Consider the following 17,466-nt stretch of genomic DNA (forward strand, 5'->3'; position numbering starts at 1 on the left):
ACCATGGGGTGGGAGAGCCGTGGCCAGCTGGAAGGAGAAGGATTGCCATCCCATCCTGTGCAGGTGTCCGCTGGGGTGGAGAAAGGGGGACCGTCGCCATGCGGAAGGGAAGGGGAAGACGTGGCCTGCCTGAAGGACAGGGAGGACTTTGTGACGGGGCCGAGGCTGCGGAGGAGGGATGGGAAGCCGGTGGTGGGGTGAGGGCGGCTGCAGCCCTCCGGCACGGGTGATGCTCCATGGCGAGAGCAGCCCTCTGACATCGCTGTTAATCTTAATTGCTCTTTGATTTGATTTAACATGATCTCCCACTTGTAAAACACCTTGAGATGTTTCTGTGTGTGAGGGTGTCCTGGAAACGCTGTTGTACCACGTTAATGAGTCTCTGCTGGAACATAAAGCGGGATCATTAGGAGCGCTGAACTCGGCTGACGCACGTAAAGCGGCGGAGGGCTTCGGAAACAGCCCTCCCGCGAGCGCGGGGGCCACCGGGCCGGCGCTACGCCTCGGCCGCGTCCTCGCTCCTCTCCCTGGAGGCGGCTGCGTTCTGCCGGAGCCGCCGCTCGGGCTCGCAGCGCCGCAGTAGCGGCTCGTGCCTCCGCCGGGCGCGTTTGCATGCAGCACAGGCGACGGGCGCTCGGCAGCGCGTTGCTAAGCAGTTCGGGCGCTCGCTGTTCCTCCGGTTCGATTTCTATATCCCCGTCTTTCTTGGGCGGTGGGAATACATTTTAATATCCGAATAGCCTCGGCGCGTTATGCATTATGCTACGATCTCTGGGGGGGCGGGGAGATTGCAAAGCACTTGGCGTTTAACACCCACATATGGCTAACACTATGGGCTGTGTGCTGATAAAGACGGGGTAATTAAAGTTTATTTTTTTATAGACTAATCTTCCAAGCATGTATTTATGAGCCTGATTTAGCAACATCATATTACCAAGAGCACAAGATATTTGTGTTGCTTGTAAATCCGTATGTGTTCAGAACATACCTTTTTTCTTTTTTTTAAATGGAGGTAACTGCCAATACCAAAAAGAAATGAGCTTGGACTTTTTTGTCCCCCCGCCCCCCCTTGTCTTTTAGGTGGGCAGGGAGAAGTGTACAAAGCAGCAAATAATTAGCTGCACGAGGAAAGGATATTTCAAAGGAGACATGGTGTATTTTGACGGCCTGTTTGCAGCACGTTTACACCAGTGGCTTTGAATTTATCTTCATCTTGCAGCAGGTGCAAAATCTTCGGGGGAATTGGGTGCTTTGCAAGCTGTTTTTAAGCTGTCTGCAAAGGGACCCACACGTTCTCGAGGAGGTCGGAGACAGTCTAATTGGCAGCAAAGATTAAGTGGGAAAAAAATCCCCTGTCTGAAAGCTGGTGATGGCAGGAGCCTCTGACCACGGCTCTGGCTACTCGTACAGGGTCAGAGGCTTTGAAAGGAGGTTTTTATTTCTGAACTTCTCCTGTCTCCTAGTCTAATTAAGCTGTGGTTAATTGGATCTGTAGCAGGAAAAATCTCAGGTATGATTCTCCCCTAAAACCGAACAGTTTGCCTTTCATTTCTGCTTCTCTCACCTTTGCTCTCGCCAACTGGGGATCTGAGGCTGGGGGGGAGAGGTTATTTCTCCCTGATCCGCAAAGAAGTTATTTCTTCTTATTATTCATCCKTGGCGTGTGTCCTGCCGTCTGCTTCTGACCGCTTCTCCTCCGGCGTGGGYGGGCGCCGGAGCAGCAGAGGACACGGTGCTCCTGCTCGGTGCCCGCCGCGGCTCTTGGCGTTCCCCGCGAGTTCAGCGAACGCATCCTTCCTGCGTGTTCGGAGGCGCCTGCCGGCTGCAGCAGGACTGCAAGTCAGCTAAAACTGTCCAAAACACATCTGGTTAGCCAAGCCTGTTTAATTAAAAATCTATAGAGAGAGATTGTCTCAATATATGATGGATTTATTAGAGCAGAGGAATCTGGAGAGCAAGCTGGGTCTCAGCCATGCCCTGTGGACAGTGCAACAGTCTCGCACAGCTGCTCTGGACCATGCAGTGCCCAAACTTGGTTGCAGGGAGCTGCGCGCTGCAGGTCTGGGAGGTTCCTCAGTCCTAGTGTCCATCCGTTAACATCTTTCATTTCCCCCCGGCTTCCTCCTCTTGGTAAACCCTGGGCAAAAGCTCTGGTCTCCGGCGTCACGAGTCAGTTTGGTCAGTCATCGGCTGGGAGATGGGTTCGGATACCCCCTGGGACAGGGATGGCATTCCTCATTTTGTTTCACATCTTGGACACAAAGCCCTGGCAAGCCTGTTGAGGTTTGTTTAGTTAGCAATGGGTTGTAAAGCGTATGTTTGCCTGTGTTTTTAGAGGCCTGGCACTAAGCTGTTTATCTCCAGATGGGTGTTTAAACACAGTGCAGAAGTGCTTACACTGGAGCGTTAGTGGTCTGAAGAGCAGGCGATGGGACGGAAAACGAGAGAAATGTCCCTCTGTTTAAAGAGCGAGGGAAGGATCTGCTTTTCTAATAGCTTCCCTTCAAACCTGGCAGCAAGCTGGCCACGAGCAATAAAGAGCTGAACGGGAAATCCAATTTCTGTTCGAGCAGAAGTCCCGTTGTTTTGGTTCAGTTGGTCAAAGCCAACTTTGGGCCATTCTAGAGGTCAATAATTAGAGATGCGATGGAAATGAATGSGAGACGGAGGCCAGGGGGTTGGGAAGGTGGTTACATGAGACTTGTAGCACGTTGTCCCTTTTCTCAGGCAGCTGAGCTCAAATTCAGTGAACTCTAGCAGGCTTTTTGCTGTTTCAAGCTCCTATGCCCCCTTTCCTCTTAGTCACGCAGAAAGAGGCAGCCCATGGGGCTAGCGGGGAGGGGATGGCGGTAGATTGGGGCTCCCAGAGTTTACCTGGGCTTCGCTTGTGCTGCAGGCTGTTATGAAAATTACCATCATACCTGCGATTCAGGCTCTTTRTAAAAAGGGGATAATACTCACCTAACTCGTAAGGGATTTATGATTTAATGTTTGCAAAGCACTTTAAGACCCTGGATTGAGAAGTGATTTATAATGGTAAAATTCAGCATTCTCTAGTCTACTGTATGTCTGGCTGTGTCCAATTATCCTGATTGTAACTTTTTTTTCCCTTTTTTTTGCATTAGTAACGCCAACCAAAAGCAGGGTTTCACTGTGGCGGGCACAGCGTGCCCCACTAGAGGATGAGTTTGTGTCCCGAGGAGGTTCTGACTTATGCTGACCATATGGGTAAAGGGTGGGAAGAAAAAAGAGCATACCAAGGCGAAGGGCACGGGAGATCAGTGCTAAAAGCTGTGAATAGGAGTGGGAAGGTTTAGATGATGCGCGCACAAGGAAAGTAAAAGGTACTTCATAAATAATCATTCTGTATGCTCACGTTGGTCGTGGTGATGGGAGTGCTTCTCAACACGTCAGCCGCTTCCGTTGTCCTGCAAGTGCCAGCAGGAGCATCCACTGCGCAGGCTCCTTCCTACTGCAGAGGAGGTTTTTGCTGACGTCCTGTCTGTCCTGCAAAATGCAGGTGGTGTCGTGGGCTCAGCCTGCACGTGAATTCTCTGCTCTGGCACCGGTGTTTCTAACACTGGAACTGATTAAATTATAAGGTGAAGCGCCCGAGCACTAACTTGCTGGATGTATTTCCTGTTCTGTTTTCGAACAGATGCTTTCTAAATCTCGCCTTGCTGATGAGATAGCGAGTGGTGAGGGCAGGGAGCAAGGGGGAAACGTCTGGATCGAGTTCCAAAAATAAATGTGTCCTTCTCTGAATTTGGAGCCAGGACGCAGTCAGGTCCGCTCGGTCATCCGAGCTGTCCCTTACCACCCCGTGCAGTAGCTCGGGCTAATTGCAGGTTCATGCTCTCCGTTTGGCATTTCCATGCTCCCCGGATGGTTTTCGGGTGGCATGAAGCTGCCTCCCAAACCTCAGAGAAGGGAATCGGCCGTGAGGTGAGGGGTGTCCATCGTTAAGTAAAACTCGGTGCTGATGCAAGGTGTCGGGTTAGATAGCCTTGGGGATGAGCTGCTTGAAGCGGCTGCCACCTTCTGCAGCTCGAGACTGGCAGGGAGGGGAGAAGAAAAGGGGTTCCCAGGGGCCAGTCCCCTCGGGGCCACTGGGGACGGTCCCTTCGTGGGCAGTGGGGACCTGTTGATGAGGCAGAGAGGTGACCAGAGGATGGCTTGTCACAGTCACCGTATCAGTGGAGGAGATCTCACAGGGACAAGTGCTCGCTCTTGGCCTGTGCTGAGTGAGAGACTCTGGGACCCCCTGACGCCACCAGATCTCTCTCAAAAATCCTGTCTTTATCGCCCATTTTCATTTCCTTCCACTGTATAGTTAGCAATTCGGTCTGCCCACCAGACTGTAGTTGACCTGATTCAGTCGTCTTAACGCCTCCCAGTGCTGCAGGGGTTTCCCAGGGAGCATGTGACCTGCTGCCCGTCTGGCAGGACCTGCTGATGTTTGAGTTCCTTGCTCACGCATTGGTTTTCACTCACCTCCGTTTCCTTAAAAAAATTCCGAAGGAAATACGGTAAAATAGAAGCCATCCAACAGGCTTTGCTGGAGCCGTGTGTTGCTGGTAGCTGGGTGGTGGGAACTCCCCAGCCTCAGGGGCGCCTCCTTCCCCGAATTATTTCTCAGGTGCAGCCATCCCTTATCCTTGGCGTCAGGCAGGTGGCCTTCAAGGCGGAGGAAGGCAATCTCGGTGTGAGCTGCATATCACTTGGATGTCAGGCGAGGACTGGGATCTCTTGGTGCCAAGTTGGCCTRCTTCGGAGGCTATCTTTCTCTTGTCAGAAAATGTTGAGCTAGCAGTTGCAGAGAAACCTTTTGTGAGCTGGGTTTTGAAGATACCATAAGCTTCTGTGACTGACAAAATGAAACTTTTTGGGTAATATCTCCTGCCTATAAAAAGCGTCTGGCTCTGTAGGTTGCTTTGTTGTTCATTATAGCCCCTGTGTGGTGTCTAAATATTTAGATATATATGTATAAATAATTAACACTCACTGGTGCTATGCAAAATCTACAGACATAGATTTTTCCTGGCGTTAAGCAAAGTAAATGATACCGTGATACAGGCAGCCCTTAGCTTTGGCTTGGTTATCTCTGTGACTTGACAAAATTCATCAGATAAACCAAGGCTGATGAAAACTGACTGCTGCTTTGCTGTGGGAGCCTGTCAGAAATGAACAGCTCTCGGGAGCTTTCTTTCGCCCGGAGCCAGCCCTGAAACCAGGGCAGGGAGCAGATCTGTGTGGGGCACTCAAGAGTGCCCATTTCCTAGGTCCCCTGGAAAATATAGGTCCCAAGACTGATGTAACCCAGTGAGTTAAACAACATGTAAGTTAAAAAAAAAAAAAAAAAAAAAAGTGATGGGAAAGCTGGAGATTGAAGACTTCAGAAGCTCTTTAAACGCTACTGAGCTATGTGTTGCTTTTAAATGCCTGCTCTTCCCTGAGGCAGAGTGAGGTGGGATATCCTCCCAGCAGCATCAGTCATGGATGAGCCCGGCCTCATCCTCGCAGTGCGGTCGGCGGGGGAGAGAAGGTGTCATGAGGCTGATGGGGAGGAGAAGTTCTCAGCACTTGGAGCTTCGGGCTGGGGTGCAAGTCTTGGGTTTGAGTCTTGATTCCTCTGTSATTCGGGCTGGGTGTCTGCACCAGCTCTGTGCCTCAGTTTCCCTCGWGTCTGCCTTGCAGTCCCGCTGGGAGGGCGAAGCACTTCGGTGGCTGTGCATCCCAGAGAGCGGGGTGACKGGACCACTGGGATGTGTGTGCCTGTGCAGAGATGAAGAGAGGCCAAGAAAGCCTCTGATGCAGTTATTTCTTTTTGCCATGAGCCGCTCTGGATAGCTGGGACTGAGCTGGGCTGCTGCTTGCTCTTGCCGGGCATGCTGCTCTGCTGGCTCTCCATACCCACCGCTCTCTCTGCCTTCCAGGTTCAATGAAAAGCCCYGTGAACAAGACAGCTCTGACCCTCATTGCCGTCAGCTCCTGCATCCTGGCCATGGTGTGCGGCTCCCAGCTGTCCTGCCCGCTGACGGTGAAGGTGACTCTTCACGTACCTGAGCATTTCATTGCTGACGGTAAGACCCGCCGGTGACTTAGACGCCTTTGCCCCATCAGGACTGTTTTGGATGTGGGAGTCCTTCACTTTGCAAGCTTTATAAACATCTCTGGGGGACCAGATCATGGGTGGTAAACTTTCCTCCTAGTCCTCAGGGGRGTTCTTCCCAGCATGAGCTTAACAGTGCAAAGGGTGTAGATGAAGGTTGCAGCGTCTGTCTGGATGTCAGCAGCCCAACGTTATTTTCCAGCACTGTTCCACTGAAATCTGTGCCATGGTGCAAGGAATCGGTGAGGAATGTATGAAGATGGTTTGCAGGTCGTCTTGGGAAGGAGGAAGGTTGTCCTTTTAAGCTGCATTTCTGTTTTCAGTACTGGTATGGTTCAGCTCCTATCTCTTTCCCTTCATCCCTGTCCCCACATCCATAGGCTTGGTGACCTTACACTCATTTCACACGGGAAACTGCCCTTGCTCTAGAGATCCTCTGCATTCAGCTGAAGGGATCCCTYTTCTCAGAGGAGCAAAGCGTGAACGTCTGTAGACCTGAGGCAGAAATCTCAATTGTGCCTTTTTTATTATTACTATTATTAATTGTGTCTGGGTATTCCTGTTTTCCTCTGAACTTGCTGATGAACCCTGGGAAACCGCACAGATGCATTGCTCTCCTGCAAGAGCAAAGCTGTTTGTCCCAGACCCTTGTAGCTGTGCAGAGAGTGAAATTGCTAGTATCCRAGCAAAGGCAGAGATGCTTTGAAGAATTAGACAAGGGCTGCTGTCACTATTTATTGCTTTCTCCAACTGGACTCCTCGCGTTTGTTGTGTTTCACTGACCTTTTCCACATAATGTGCAGTGAGCRTCAAGTGCAAGTTTTCAGTAACATGAGGGCAAATTTCATTTTCTTCCTGCAGACGGGGCCCATTATTCAGTCGGTTCCAATTCTTCAGCTCCTGCGCTTGTCTCGCTGCTCGGGGCATGCTGAGGGTGCACCTTTTCTCTGCCAGAAATGCGCGGTGCAGAGCCCGGCGCATAACTGGCTGCTGGGGCGTCACCGCTGGCTGCACCGTTCTCGTGTAGACCGGGGCTGCCCATGGCTGTGGTGTCGGGATGGAGGGCAGATCCAGGGGGAATGACTRTGTTAGGGAGAGGTGGATGCTTAGAAAGCTGGGACAGCGTGTCGGCAGCAGAGTGTAAAGAAGAGGGTCTTAAACCATTGCCCTGTGGTGGGGAGGAATTCTCCAACCTGTTTTAAGTGGGGATCAGCCCTGATAAGAGTGGTTTCTCCTTGGCCTTAATATGAATTCATAGGAAGTTCCCTGCACTGTAATGCAAACAGGGCACGTGCTCTCCCCAGCCCTACCACAGACCTTCACCGGCAGCAGCTCCACAGCGGCAGCTCATTAAACACTCCTGCGTCTCTGCTGCAGCTGCAACGATGCTGATGGGAATGAAGTTCTGTGCAGCCAGTGGGTTAATATCCCTGTGCAAACAGTGCTGGGGCGGGAGCCCTTCTGTATGCTAATCCCTGAGAACGCTTCTTGGCTGCTAACTGGAAATTGCTGCCTAATCTCAGGATACGCAGGACATCYTAAAAGTCAAACTTTGGCCCTTAAAGAAAAGAGGAGGAGAGGGTCTACTCTTTGGTCTCAAACTGGACAAACTGAACTTCAGAGGACTGGAGATATGAAAGAGGTTCTTTAACTGTTTTTAAAAGACTCGTAAGTATTGTCCAGTCTGCAGAAAAATATTATGGAAGGTTTCACAGACTGTCATTCTGAACAACCAGAGARCAGAAACTCTTCTTGCACTCGGGAAACTGAGGCTGCTCCAGGATCGTGTCCCTTTCAGCCAGGTGCCAGTGTAAACCTAATTCTCAGCCTGCAGCACTTAAGCTGGGAGGGGAATATCATTCCCATCTCAAAACTGGTTATGGCAAGACAGAGAGAGCCCGACTGACTTGCTGAAGGTCAAAGAGGATGGGAAGTCAGTGGTGTAAATAGGCAGGCAGGAGCCTGGCATCCTGCTCCTGGGCTGCAGCTCTAACCCAGGAAAGACATCATATCTTCGAAAAATAAAATAAAACAGAATGTAATGTGACTCCATAGCATTAAAGTGAAAAGGGAGCTGCGTGTGCTTGTCGCCAGGAAGGAGGTGGCAGTGCAAATTATGCAAATACCGAGAAGGCTTGAATGGAGATGACAATGAAATACCAATAAAACAGATTAATATCCTTGAAACTGGGGGAAATGGGATGATCTCCAGTCCTGACTTAATGACTTTTCTAAAGAGAAAGTGGCAAGAGGACCGGTAGAAATGGTTTGGAGAAGAATTAAAATGAGCTTTGTAATGAAACTGTAAAATATAATTACAAACTGCAAAAAATTTTAAAATATTTTTTATGTGAAACAGTCAAATTCTTCATGTAGAAGCAGCAAAGACATTTTGCAGTGGCTATCAGTTTTACTGAGATTTCATCATTTTATGCGATGACAGAGTCCCTTGTCTGGGAAGAGAAAAACACTTAAAGTTGTCCCTTCTTTTACATAACAACAAATTCCCAGCCTGCACCAAACTGGCAGCAAAATATTATAAAACATTAAAGAAGATCACAGAAGTGAGCTGTGTTTGGAAATTTTACTGGCACCCCGTCACCACCAAGTGTTGCATACCCGGCCTTTCCCCAGTCTGAATTGTTACTGGTTCCTTTGCTTTGCAAAGGGAGCAATAGAGCCCGATGTTTAAAATCAGTGGCTGAATAATCTGTTTGGATAACAGCTCTTAATGTGCTTGCTGAAAGGCAAAAGAGTGGAGGAGAGAGATTTTTCCTTTTGGGCAGAGAAGCTGCAGGAGCCCGCTCTGGGGGCTGAGGGAAGATGGAGAGCACAACCCCTTCTCATGGCTTTCCTGTGCAGGGCTGTATTTGCGGAGGGTGGGTAGAGCTTGTCCTGTGGAGTCCTTCACTGATGGAATTAAATCACCTTGACCTGGCGATTTAATGGCTTCATTTTCTTCCACTTAAACCTGCTTTTTGCCCAGGTGCAACAGATCTGAACTAGGGGTTTGATGTGGGTGTCGCTGTGTGAATGAAACGACAGCGGAGCCAATTTCTCCGGCCCAGACGAGGCGGGGAGCTTTGATCAGGCTTACAGCAGCCTCGCACATGACACCTAACCATATGCTCCATGTCTTGTAAATGTTGCCATCCGCTTAAATAGTCTGGTTCCTTAAGCTGTGCTCTTTTGTATTTTGCATGGCGATAAGCCGGGCTGTGAGAGGAGGCAGGGATGGTGCGTTCGTTGAGATGTTCCAGTGCAAGAGAAGGATGCTCTCTAATTCCTTTTTGATATGCAGTCTTTCAATAGATGCCGGTAGCCAAGGAAAATTTAAAGCAGAGAAGCTACCAACACCTCTGCAGGAAAAGCCAAACAAAGACAGAGGCTGAAAGAAATCCCTCTCCTAGCAGACGAAGACTCGTCTTTGAAGGAAACTTTAAATAGATGCAAGCCAGCTCCAGGCAGGATCCAAAGCCAAGCTGAGAAAAGGAGGGGAGCGGGGGAGAAACCCACCAAACGCCTTTAGCCTCGGAGAGAAGCAGCTTTCCCCCTCTAGAGCAAGCAATGGCGCTAGAAAAAGAGGCTCCTGAGCACACTGGGGAAAGGGAAGGGGGAAGGTTAGGAACCAGAAGCCGACTGGCAGCAAGGACTAGGAGAATATATTACAACCCGCAGTATTAATAACCAGCCTGTCTCCACTGCCCTTATTTCTGTCTCTTGCTTCATTTTCTTCCTTTTGTTCCTTTGATGGGTTCCCCCAGCCTCCCCTCTGAACAGTTATTACATGGTTTGTGCAGCTGCTCTGCCTTCGTTTTACAGGGCAGCCAAATCCACAGGCTGCCGTGCTCTTAGCTGGCAGGGGAAGGCTGGCAGCCTGCTGACCGGTTTGTGCCTGTGCTGCTTCTCGTCGGCTGCCCTGCGAGGAGGCTCCTTTGCCGCGTGGGGTTTTGTCGCGCTCAGCAAAAGGAAGGCACCGGTTTTGTCCCAGCCCTCCGGGCTGCGGAGAGGTGCAGGTGGTTGCATTAAACCAACAAGGCTGGGGAGGCCTCGACTTCTTTAGGATCTCCCGTGGTCTGCAGGGGAGGGTGGATTTCTCCTTCCCGTGCCCCCATTTACTCTATGTCCAGGGTAGGTCTCTTTTTTTGTTGTTGTTTTCATCCCAAAATGATTTTGAGTGTCCTCTCCTCCCTTTGGCCACTGCTGCCCCTCCAGGGGACAGAAATCTCCTCTTGGGAACTTCCTCTGCATGGCAGGAGCTCGGGAACAGCCTCTGCCTCCGCTGAGCAGAAGGTGGCCATTCCCATTTCAGAGCAGGTTCAAACTTATAGAAAGGATCATAGTAGCTTTTATGAGGATTTGGAAAAGTAAAGTGTTATTTAGAGGAACAATTTGCGGTGTTAAGGGGAGGAAGGATAGAGAGCCCCTCCGTCTGAGCAATAAAGGCCCTTATGGATGCGTTAGCCGCTCAGCTCTATGCGTTCAGTAGTTTTTCTCTTGTGAGTAATCATTCAAGAAGTGGAGACGCAGGCAATGGGAGCTGCTTGCAGAGAAAGCAGGGCTGGGAAAGATGCCCTGGAGGACTTAGCCTGGAGTGTGTCCTTGCTGCCCAACAGTTTGAAATATAGTATCAATTAAAGCTTCCCATTTTTACAGCCTGCATCGAGGTTATATATGGTGTGGGTGGATGTTTGTATCTGGATATTTTAGTGGGAGCGGTAGGTGAGATCCTCTGTTGCGTACAGAAGGAAGGAAGAGCAACATTTAGCTGGGGGCTCGCAGCGCTTTGTTTTATAAGTGGAAATAAAGGAAAGGGCATAAACTAGGTTTCTGTCACTTCAGAGACATCTCGGAATGTTTGCAACCTCCGTCCTCCCTCTTTGGAGACACCTGCCAGGGAGAACGTGCTAATCCCTGTCTTAACCATCCCTGGACTCTGCACTTTGGTGTATGCAGGTCAGTGAGCAAAGGCACCACGTGTGCAACCACTTWCCTGCCAGCGGGCCTTGGCCTCCCATCAGCGGGCTCCACTTTCAGCTGGCAGTGGAGCTCCTGCCCCTGGACCAGCCTGGCCAAACATCCCAATGCCGGTATTTCTGCTGGTGCAGCTTCAGCCCACTTGCAAACATGGATGAATCTCCCCATGATGACCACCAGCACCTCTGGTCTGCCCTGGAAGCAAAGGGCGAAGGAGAGCAAGGAGCCTGCACCCGCGCAAAGCCCCGGCGAGGTGCAGCGGCTTGCTGGCGCCCAGCTGATTCAAGCCTGGGGAGCTGCAGTGCCGAGTTGCTGCTTGAGACCACGTAAGACCTGCAAGCCAAAGCCCGCGCTTTGGGTTTGAGCCTGCGCTTGGTGCGCCTGCCTCTCTCCGTCTGACTGCTGACGTTCAGTGATTGTCACGCAGCTGATCAGTAATTGTTTCATCTGAAGATTATTTATTTCCTTCCCCCCTGATTGTTTCCTCCAAGACGGCGGTGGAATTGGATGCTGCTATTAGCAGCTTTTGTTAATTTTCCCCGAAGATTGACTGAGCTCTGCTGACTGCAATTGTTGGGCTCGCAACAACTTCTCATTTTGTTTTTAATTAAATTTGTTGCTTTAAATTGTTTGCTTTTGACATCTCCTGCTCAATCTTGTGCAGCCCTCAGAGGTGACCAGGCATTAGTTTGTTTCCTCAGACGTTTGCCCGCGTGCGCGCTCAGCACGTGCCGCGCATGCGGGTGCACAGAAATGAGCAGTCGAGCCCAGGACCTGGGGAACCGGCTGCCTCTCTGCCCGCACTGGCCCGGTTTCCTGCTGCTGCTTTTATAGCAAGGTAACGCTGGATGTGCTCTTTGACTTACAAACGAAGCACCTCGGTTTATGCCAGAAGGATGGAGAAGAAGGTCTAATCTCAGAGGGATCTGCCTGAGCTTTCCCTGCCAGCAAACAGGAGTCCCAGGCTCCCTCGCTGGTCAGAACCTTATCAACATCCCCTGAAATCAATAGAAGGAATTGTCTGGCTTTAAATCAGGCTTTTCTTCTGCTATTTTATCAACCCCAAGCCATTCTGTCGCACAAAAGCCTGTTTCACCGCGTGGAGACCTGTGTCAGTGCTTCAACAGAAGCAATATATTCCCATTTTAGAGTCGGTGTCGAGCCTGGCTGACCCAGACACCGCATGTTTCTGGTAAGGTGACTGTATTTGGGGACAGCTTTGCAGATTGTGTTTAATTTCATCAGCTCTTARTCAGCAGGTCACCTCCGTGTCTGCGGTACGGCTCGCTGTTGTTCCCACGGCTGTTCGGCTGGCAAGAAAATGTGAGCAAATGGCTGCAGCGTTACCAGATATGAACTCTAAATATTAACATCAATTTATAAACTGTATCAGCTTGGATCAAAGGGATTCCAAGACTGCTCTGCGGCGTGAACGCTCTTTGCATGAAGAACTAATATGATCCTGCAGGCTGAAGTACATCATGTTTTTATCGTTCCTGTGACAGGCTTTTCTGATCCCGAGCTCCTCTCTTCCCTTTGCCGGCCCGGCTCTCCCACCCCTTCGTGCCGCGAGCGCGCCTGCCGCGAACACAGCCTCGCCGGCCCGTGGCACTCGGTTTGTCCTGTTTATCCGAGTGAGGGGAGGGATTGGCGCTGATATTTGGATGATGTCGGCAGCCRTTCGGAGCAGGGAGTCGTGGTGTCCTGAGGGAGGCAGGTTTTGAACTCGGTGGCAGTGGGGAGCTGCATCTCCCAGCACTTGCTGAGCTTAGACCAACGTGATTTAACCTCTAATTTGGGAGGGATGGTGAGGGAAGAGTGCAGTTTGGCCAGCTAACCCTRCAAGCCCGCCGGGAGGACGGATGGAGAGACGCACGTGTTGGCGCCCAGCCCCACGGGAGGAGTGCCGGCTTGCTCGCAGCACGGTGGCGAGTCGTTCCCTGCAAGCTGACTTGGACCATATTTGCTTTCAAATGAAAATACATGGGATAACTGCAGCAGCAATAACTGCGGCAATGCAGAGAGCGTTTTCTGAGGTTGTGTAGCTGGGAACATACTATTTCACTTTTTAATTCCCCTGACAAGTGGTGGTGTTGATGTACGATCTCTTGATGAGTAGGCATTAGCTTGCCTTGATCCTGTGGCTTATTAACTTTGCACGTGCTGCCTGCTTCGCTGTGTTTTCTGCTTCGGCACTCCCGGGAGGATGGTCTTGGTGCCGGACGAAAAAGCTCCTCCATTCACAAACATTTTATATATTTTTTTAAAGTTTATTGTACCTCATCCATCATATACCTTGTGGATTAGATTTAGGCTGGGTTTCTCTGAACTCTTGTCCRACATCTAGAGAATGTAGCCGAGAAACAGCCTCAGGCTGGAGCGTGGGAGTTGGGAGACACTGAACGTTAAGTAGAAGCTTTTCTTTAGGAATCTAATTTCTGTTTTAGCCGTTGCTGCCTCAAATGCCTACCAAGGATGTGAATGTGTTATTGTGAACACCTGTGCRATTATATTGTCTAAGAGCACAATGGGGGATATCGTGGCTGCTGGGAATTTGACCGCTGGGTCCTCCTCTGGGCCCCCCTGGATCCTGAGGTCCCTGCAGCATCCGTCCTGGGGGCTGCTCGCCCCCTCCGGCCCTTGCGTGGGGAGGGGACCTGGAGGACACGGATTAAGGGACAAAGCAGGGGCCAAGCTCAGGGCTGCCGGCACGCAGGGCCGAGCGAGAATCGCAGAAGAATCACAGAAGGGTTGAGGTTGGAAGGACCTCTGGAGATCATCTAGTCCAACGCCCTGCTCCAGCAGGGTCACCTAGAGCACTTTTCCAAAGATTGTGAGAGGAGAAGCAAGAGCGAACCTGCAAGGTGCCAACAGCAGTTCTCAGGTTTTGTWTGCTTTTGTTCAACAAAGCACCTCAAAAATGACCTCAAAAAGCATACTCAAGCTCTCCCAGTCATGCCGTGAGCGCGATGGTGCCCGGCAGTGGGGAGGCAAAGGACCCTTTCGTTCGACCGGGGAGCGAGGCTTTAGGCCAAGTCTCTTGCAGGAGTCAAATCCACTGGCACGTTTGCACTTGAGCATTTTGGTTCCGCTTGGATTTGGGAAAATGTGGGCAAGCCACTTTCTGTATTGAATTAAATAAGTGCATTTTTTTTTGTTGGAAGTTCAGCCCTGGTGAAAGCTAGACGTGCTTCCAGGAAAACCCAAAGAAAGAGCCTGTGAGCATTATCAAGAAAGTGCCATTTAATGATTAAAACCTAACCCTGATCCTCCCACAGAAAAAAGATGGTTTGAGTCTTAACTGTAATTACATGCAGATTTTTATCACTAATTTGCTTTGCCCATGTAAAAAACGGGCGGATTTGAGCATGTTTCTAACCCCCGGAGTCCTGGGCTGTGAGCTGCTGCAGGTCGGGGAGCGCTGGTGCAAACGAAGGGCAGCCTGGAGTCAAGCACCGCTTGTGATTCAAGGTGGATTCAGGTTGGCCGATAGAAAAATAAACAAAAGAGAAAAGAATATGTATAAACTTCTCTTGTTTTAAAAAAAGTTATCAACTTAATTTTTGGTTGAGTCATTTCCCCTTTATTTGTGAGAGAAAATATTTGAAAAGCAAGATGAAATTGAAATCTTCGCTTTGAGCCTGGTGTGATGGTCTCCCTGCTTTCAATTTAGAATGAAGAATTGAAATTCAAATTTGAAGAGGTGAAATAATTCCAAAATTGCCAAGTTTGGAGCTGAGGAGGAGAGAGGGGGAGGAGAGCTGAGCACTGCATTAATCTGTGGACGCAGTCCTCCACCAAGCCCCATTTTCTCGCTCAGGTCGGTGTGTGTCTGTCCTGGGAATTGAACCTCTGTCTGGCTCTTCGTCTGAAATTTCTGAAAGAAATTAAAAAAGCAGAATATTTTATTCTCTGGTACAAGGATTGGAAAGAGAGCKCCGATCAATGGAAAGAGCTGATAAGGGAGGAGTTGCCTTTTTGGGAAAYGTTCTTTCAAGTTTAACAGGAAAAAAAAAGAAGAATAGGTCTCTAAAGGAATTGAATAGGGTTATGCTGTGTAGGTAGAAGTCCTACAGAATGGAGCAGGAGGTACCGTTCTCCCTGTTGTGTTTGGAAAAAAAAGCAGAATAATTCTGGAAGCGGATTGYAATTGTTTGATTCCGCCGGGGCGGGTGCATTAAGAGCGACCTGTAGTATGACTTCCCAGAGCATTCGAACACCGAACGCTAATTTTAGATCAAAAGGAGTTTCGTTGGCCAAGATAGAGCAAATAGACCAAAGAAGACAAAAAGGATAGAGGGAGGAAGAAATACAAATTCTTCAAAAAAAAAAAAAAATTTTTTTTTGATGTCTCCCTTTAAAAATAAAAAAAGAGAGAGAGAGAAAGGAAGAAGGCCCAACCCTTTTGGCTGCCTTTTGGGCGCTTTGTTCTTTTCCCTTGTTAAATATCTATTCTGAGCTGTTTTATCCTGTTTTCTTCTGGCAAATGGTTTTTGAAATGTCAGAACTTCAAGTCTCTTTTGTCAAGGCTTAAGCACTTCCCCTGAACTTTGAAGGAGACCCGCGGACGAGGGACGTGAACTTCTGATGCTGTCTGAGCTGCGTCGGCTTTGATCGGAATCGGAGAAGGAAAAGGGGGAGGAAAAACACACGCGTGCAAAAAGCCCAAGCAAAACAACGCCCCGAAGCCCTTGCRGACCTCGCGGAGCCGGGAGGCGGTCGAGGCTGGACGTCGCCGCCCGTTGAAACCTCGGTGCCGCCGCGCTGCGGCGTTCGCTGTCCGTGTGGGCAGCGGAGCGGAGGGTCCATCCTGCCGCTGGGTCGCGGGGAGCTGGGGGCTGCCGGCTCAGAGGTTTCGCTGTTTTATTCCTCCGTTCAGCTGGTTGATGCTGCGTTGGTGGTTACTTTACCCTGGACCCTAAATATTATCCTGTAAGGGGGGTTTCGCTGTGCTTTTGAATGGGAGACCCTTGCCCTCCATGCAGCAGACGGAGGGGAGGGCRCTCGCAGCAGGGCGATTTTGATTTCGATTTTGGGTGCGCCGTCTCTCGTGGGTGTCTTCGGGAGGGTTTCTCCCCCAAAACACGCTATGAACATTTATCGGAGATTGCAACCTGCCCGCCCGAGTGCCTGCCGTCAGCGGCGGTTGCAGAGGGCGGTTTGCACCTTCCTGGGTGCCCCGGCTCTGCGCCGACCGTGGGAGCCGCTCGGGGTGCTGGTGTTCCCCCGCTCTGCCCTCTTTTATTGGCGCTTATTAAAAGCCTGCGCGTCGGAGAAAGCACGTCTGGCTGATGTTTCTGACAAACCAAAGGCGTGTGGAACGGCTCTGGCTTAGAAAATGTTTGTTCTGGATAGTTTCTAAAAGGATTTGATGTTCAATCTGCTCCTTTTCAGCTTCTCGAGATATTTTTGATAACTGCATGCTGGCGACTTTTGAAAGCTGTTTTATATGTATCCATTCTTTGAAAATAAAGGCAAAATATGTGCAAAAAGGCTTTGAAAGCTTCAGAATTTTAGCTTTCAAAATATTTGCAAAACTCCTTTTCCTGTTATTTTTTCTTAGGCAAGCTATGAAAAGGATCAAGGTTGGGATTTTTGTTTGTATGTCTGTTTGTATTTGGAGTAAGCGTGAGAGTGATAAGAGTATCTGTGAACATGTCTGAAAATCTTACCCGTCTGAGCTGTGACACACTCAGCTTCAAAGATGTGAGAAGTTTCCTTGCTGGAAAATCTCCTCTCCTTCCTCCCTCCTAGGAAGAAAGGAAAGTGTTTACAATTAACCAAAACCTCTTATTTTTCCCARTTTTTTTTTCTCAGATTCAAGCGGAAAAGCCTCCATTTGACACTGAATTCAGTGATATGGGATTGAAACGATTTTGCTTCTGATGGCGATGCCTTTTTTGTTTTAACTTTTAACATTGAGGGTGATTTTTCAATCAGACTTACTAAAATTATAGTAAATATTTCATCTTGAAAGTAGCAGGACAAAATCATTTGTTTTCTTTCAGTTATAACTGTGTTATTTTGGGGGAGGTCGTTCTGTGTACATAATGTGGCAAAGCCTGATCAATGTGCAAATTACTTCAGGCTCCCCAAATTTGTGCTTTTTAGTGCAAAGAAAATTCCACCTGGGGCTGGTCAGCCTGTGCCACCCCGCGTCCTGCACGGCTGCAGACCTGCAGCTTGTAGGTGAGGAGAAGCTCGAGAAAATGGCTTGAGCCGTTTGATGGAAAATGCATCCTGCTTTATGTGGACACTGAACTTCTGTCTTCTGCCAAAAAATGTTTTATTGGCTCCCCTCTGGGTGTCACGTTTTGATGTTGCTTTATAAGGTGGCTCCAAAAATAAACAGTTGTCTTTTTTTTTTTTTTTTTCAA

The 17,466-nt window shown here is 49.6% G+C and overlaps 1 protein-coding gene across 1 annotated transcript in view; it reads left to right on the forward strand.

The window, feature by feature from the left end:
• The window catches only part of ASTN2 (astrotactin 2), a 365,002-nt gene that overhangs the window by 92,477 nt on the left and 255,059 nt on the right, over positions 1 to 17,466 (forward strand). The window contains exon 5 of the mRNA XM_026059690.1: positions 5,937 to 6,083. Coding sequence (XP_025915475.1) covers positions 5,937 to 6,083 — 147 coding nt within the window. The remainder of the gene's footprint in view (positions 1 to 5,936; positions 6,084 to 17,466) is intronic.

Source organism: Apteryx rowi, unplaced genomic scaffold, assembly GCF_003343035.1.
Source record: "Apteryx rowi isolate R43461 unplaced genomic scaffold, aptRow1 scaffold_16, whole genome shotgun sequence".
Lineage (NCBI taxonomy): Eukaryota > Metazoa > Chordata > Aves > Apterygiformes > Apterygidae > Apteryx > Apteryx rowi.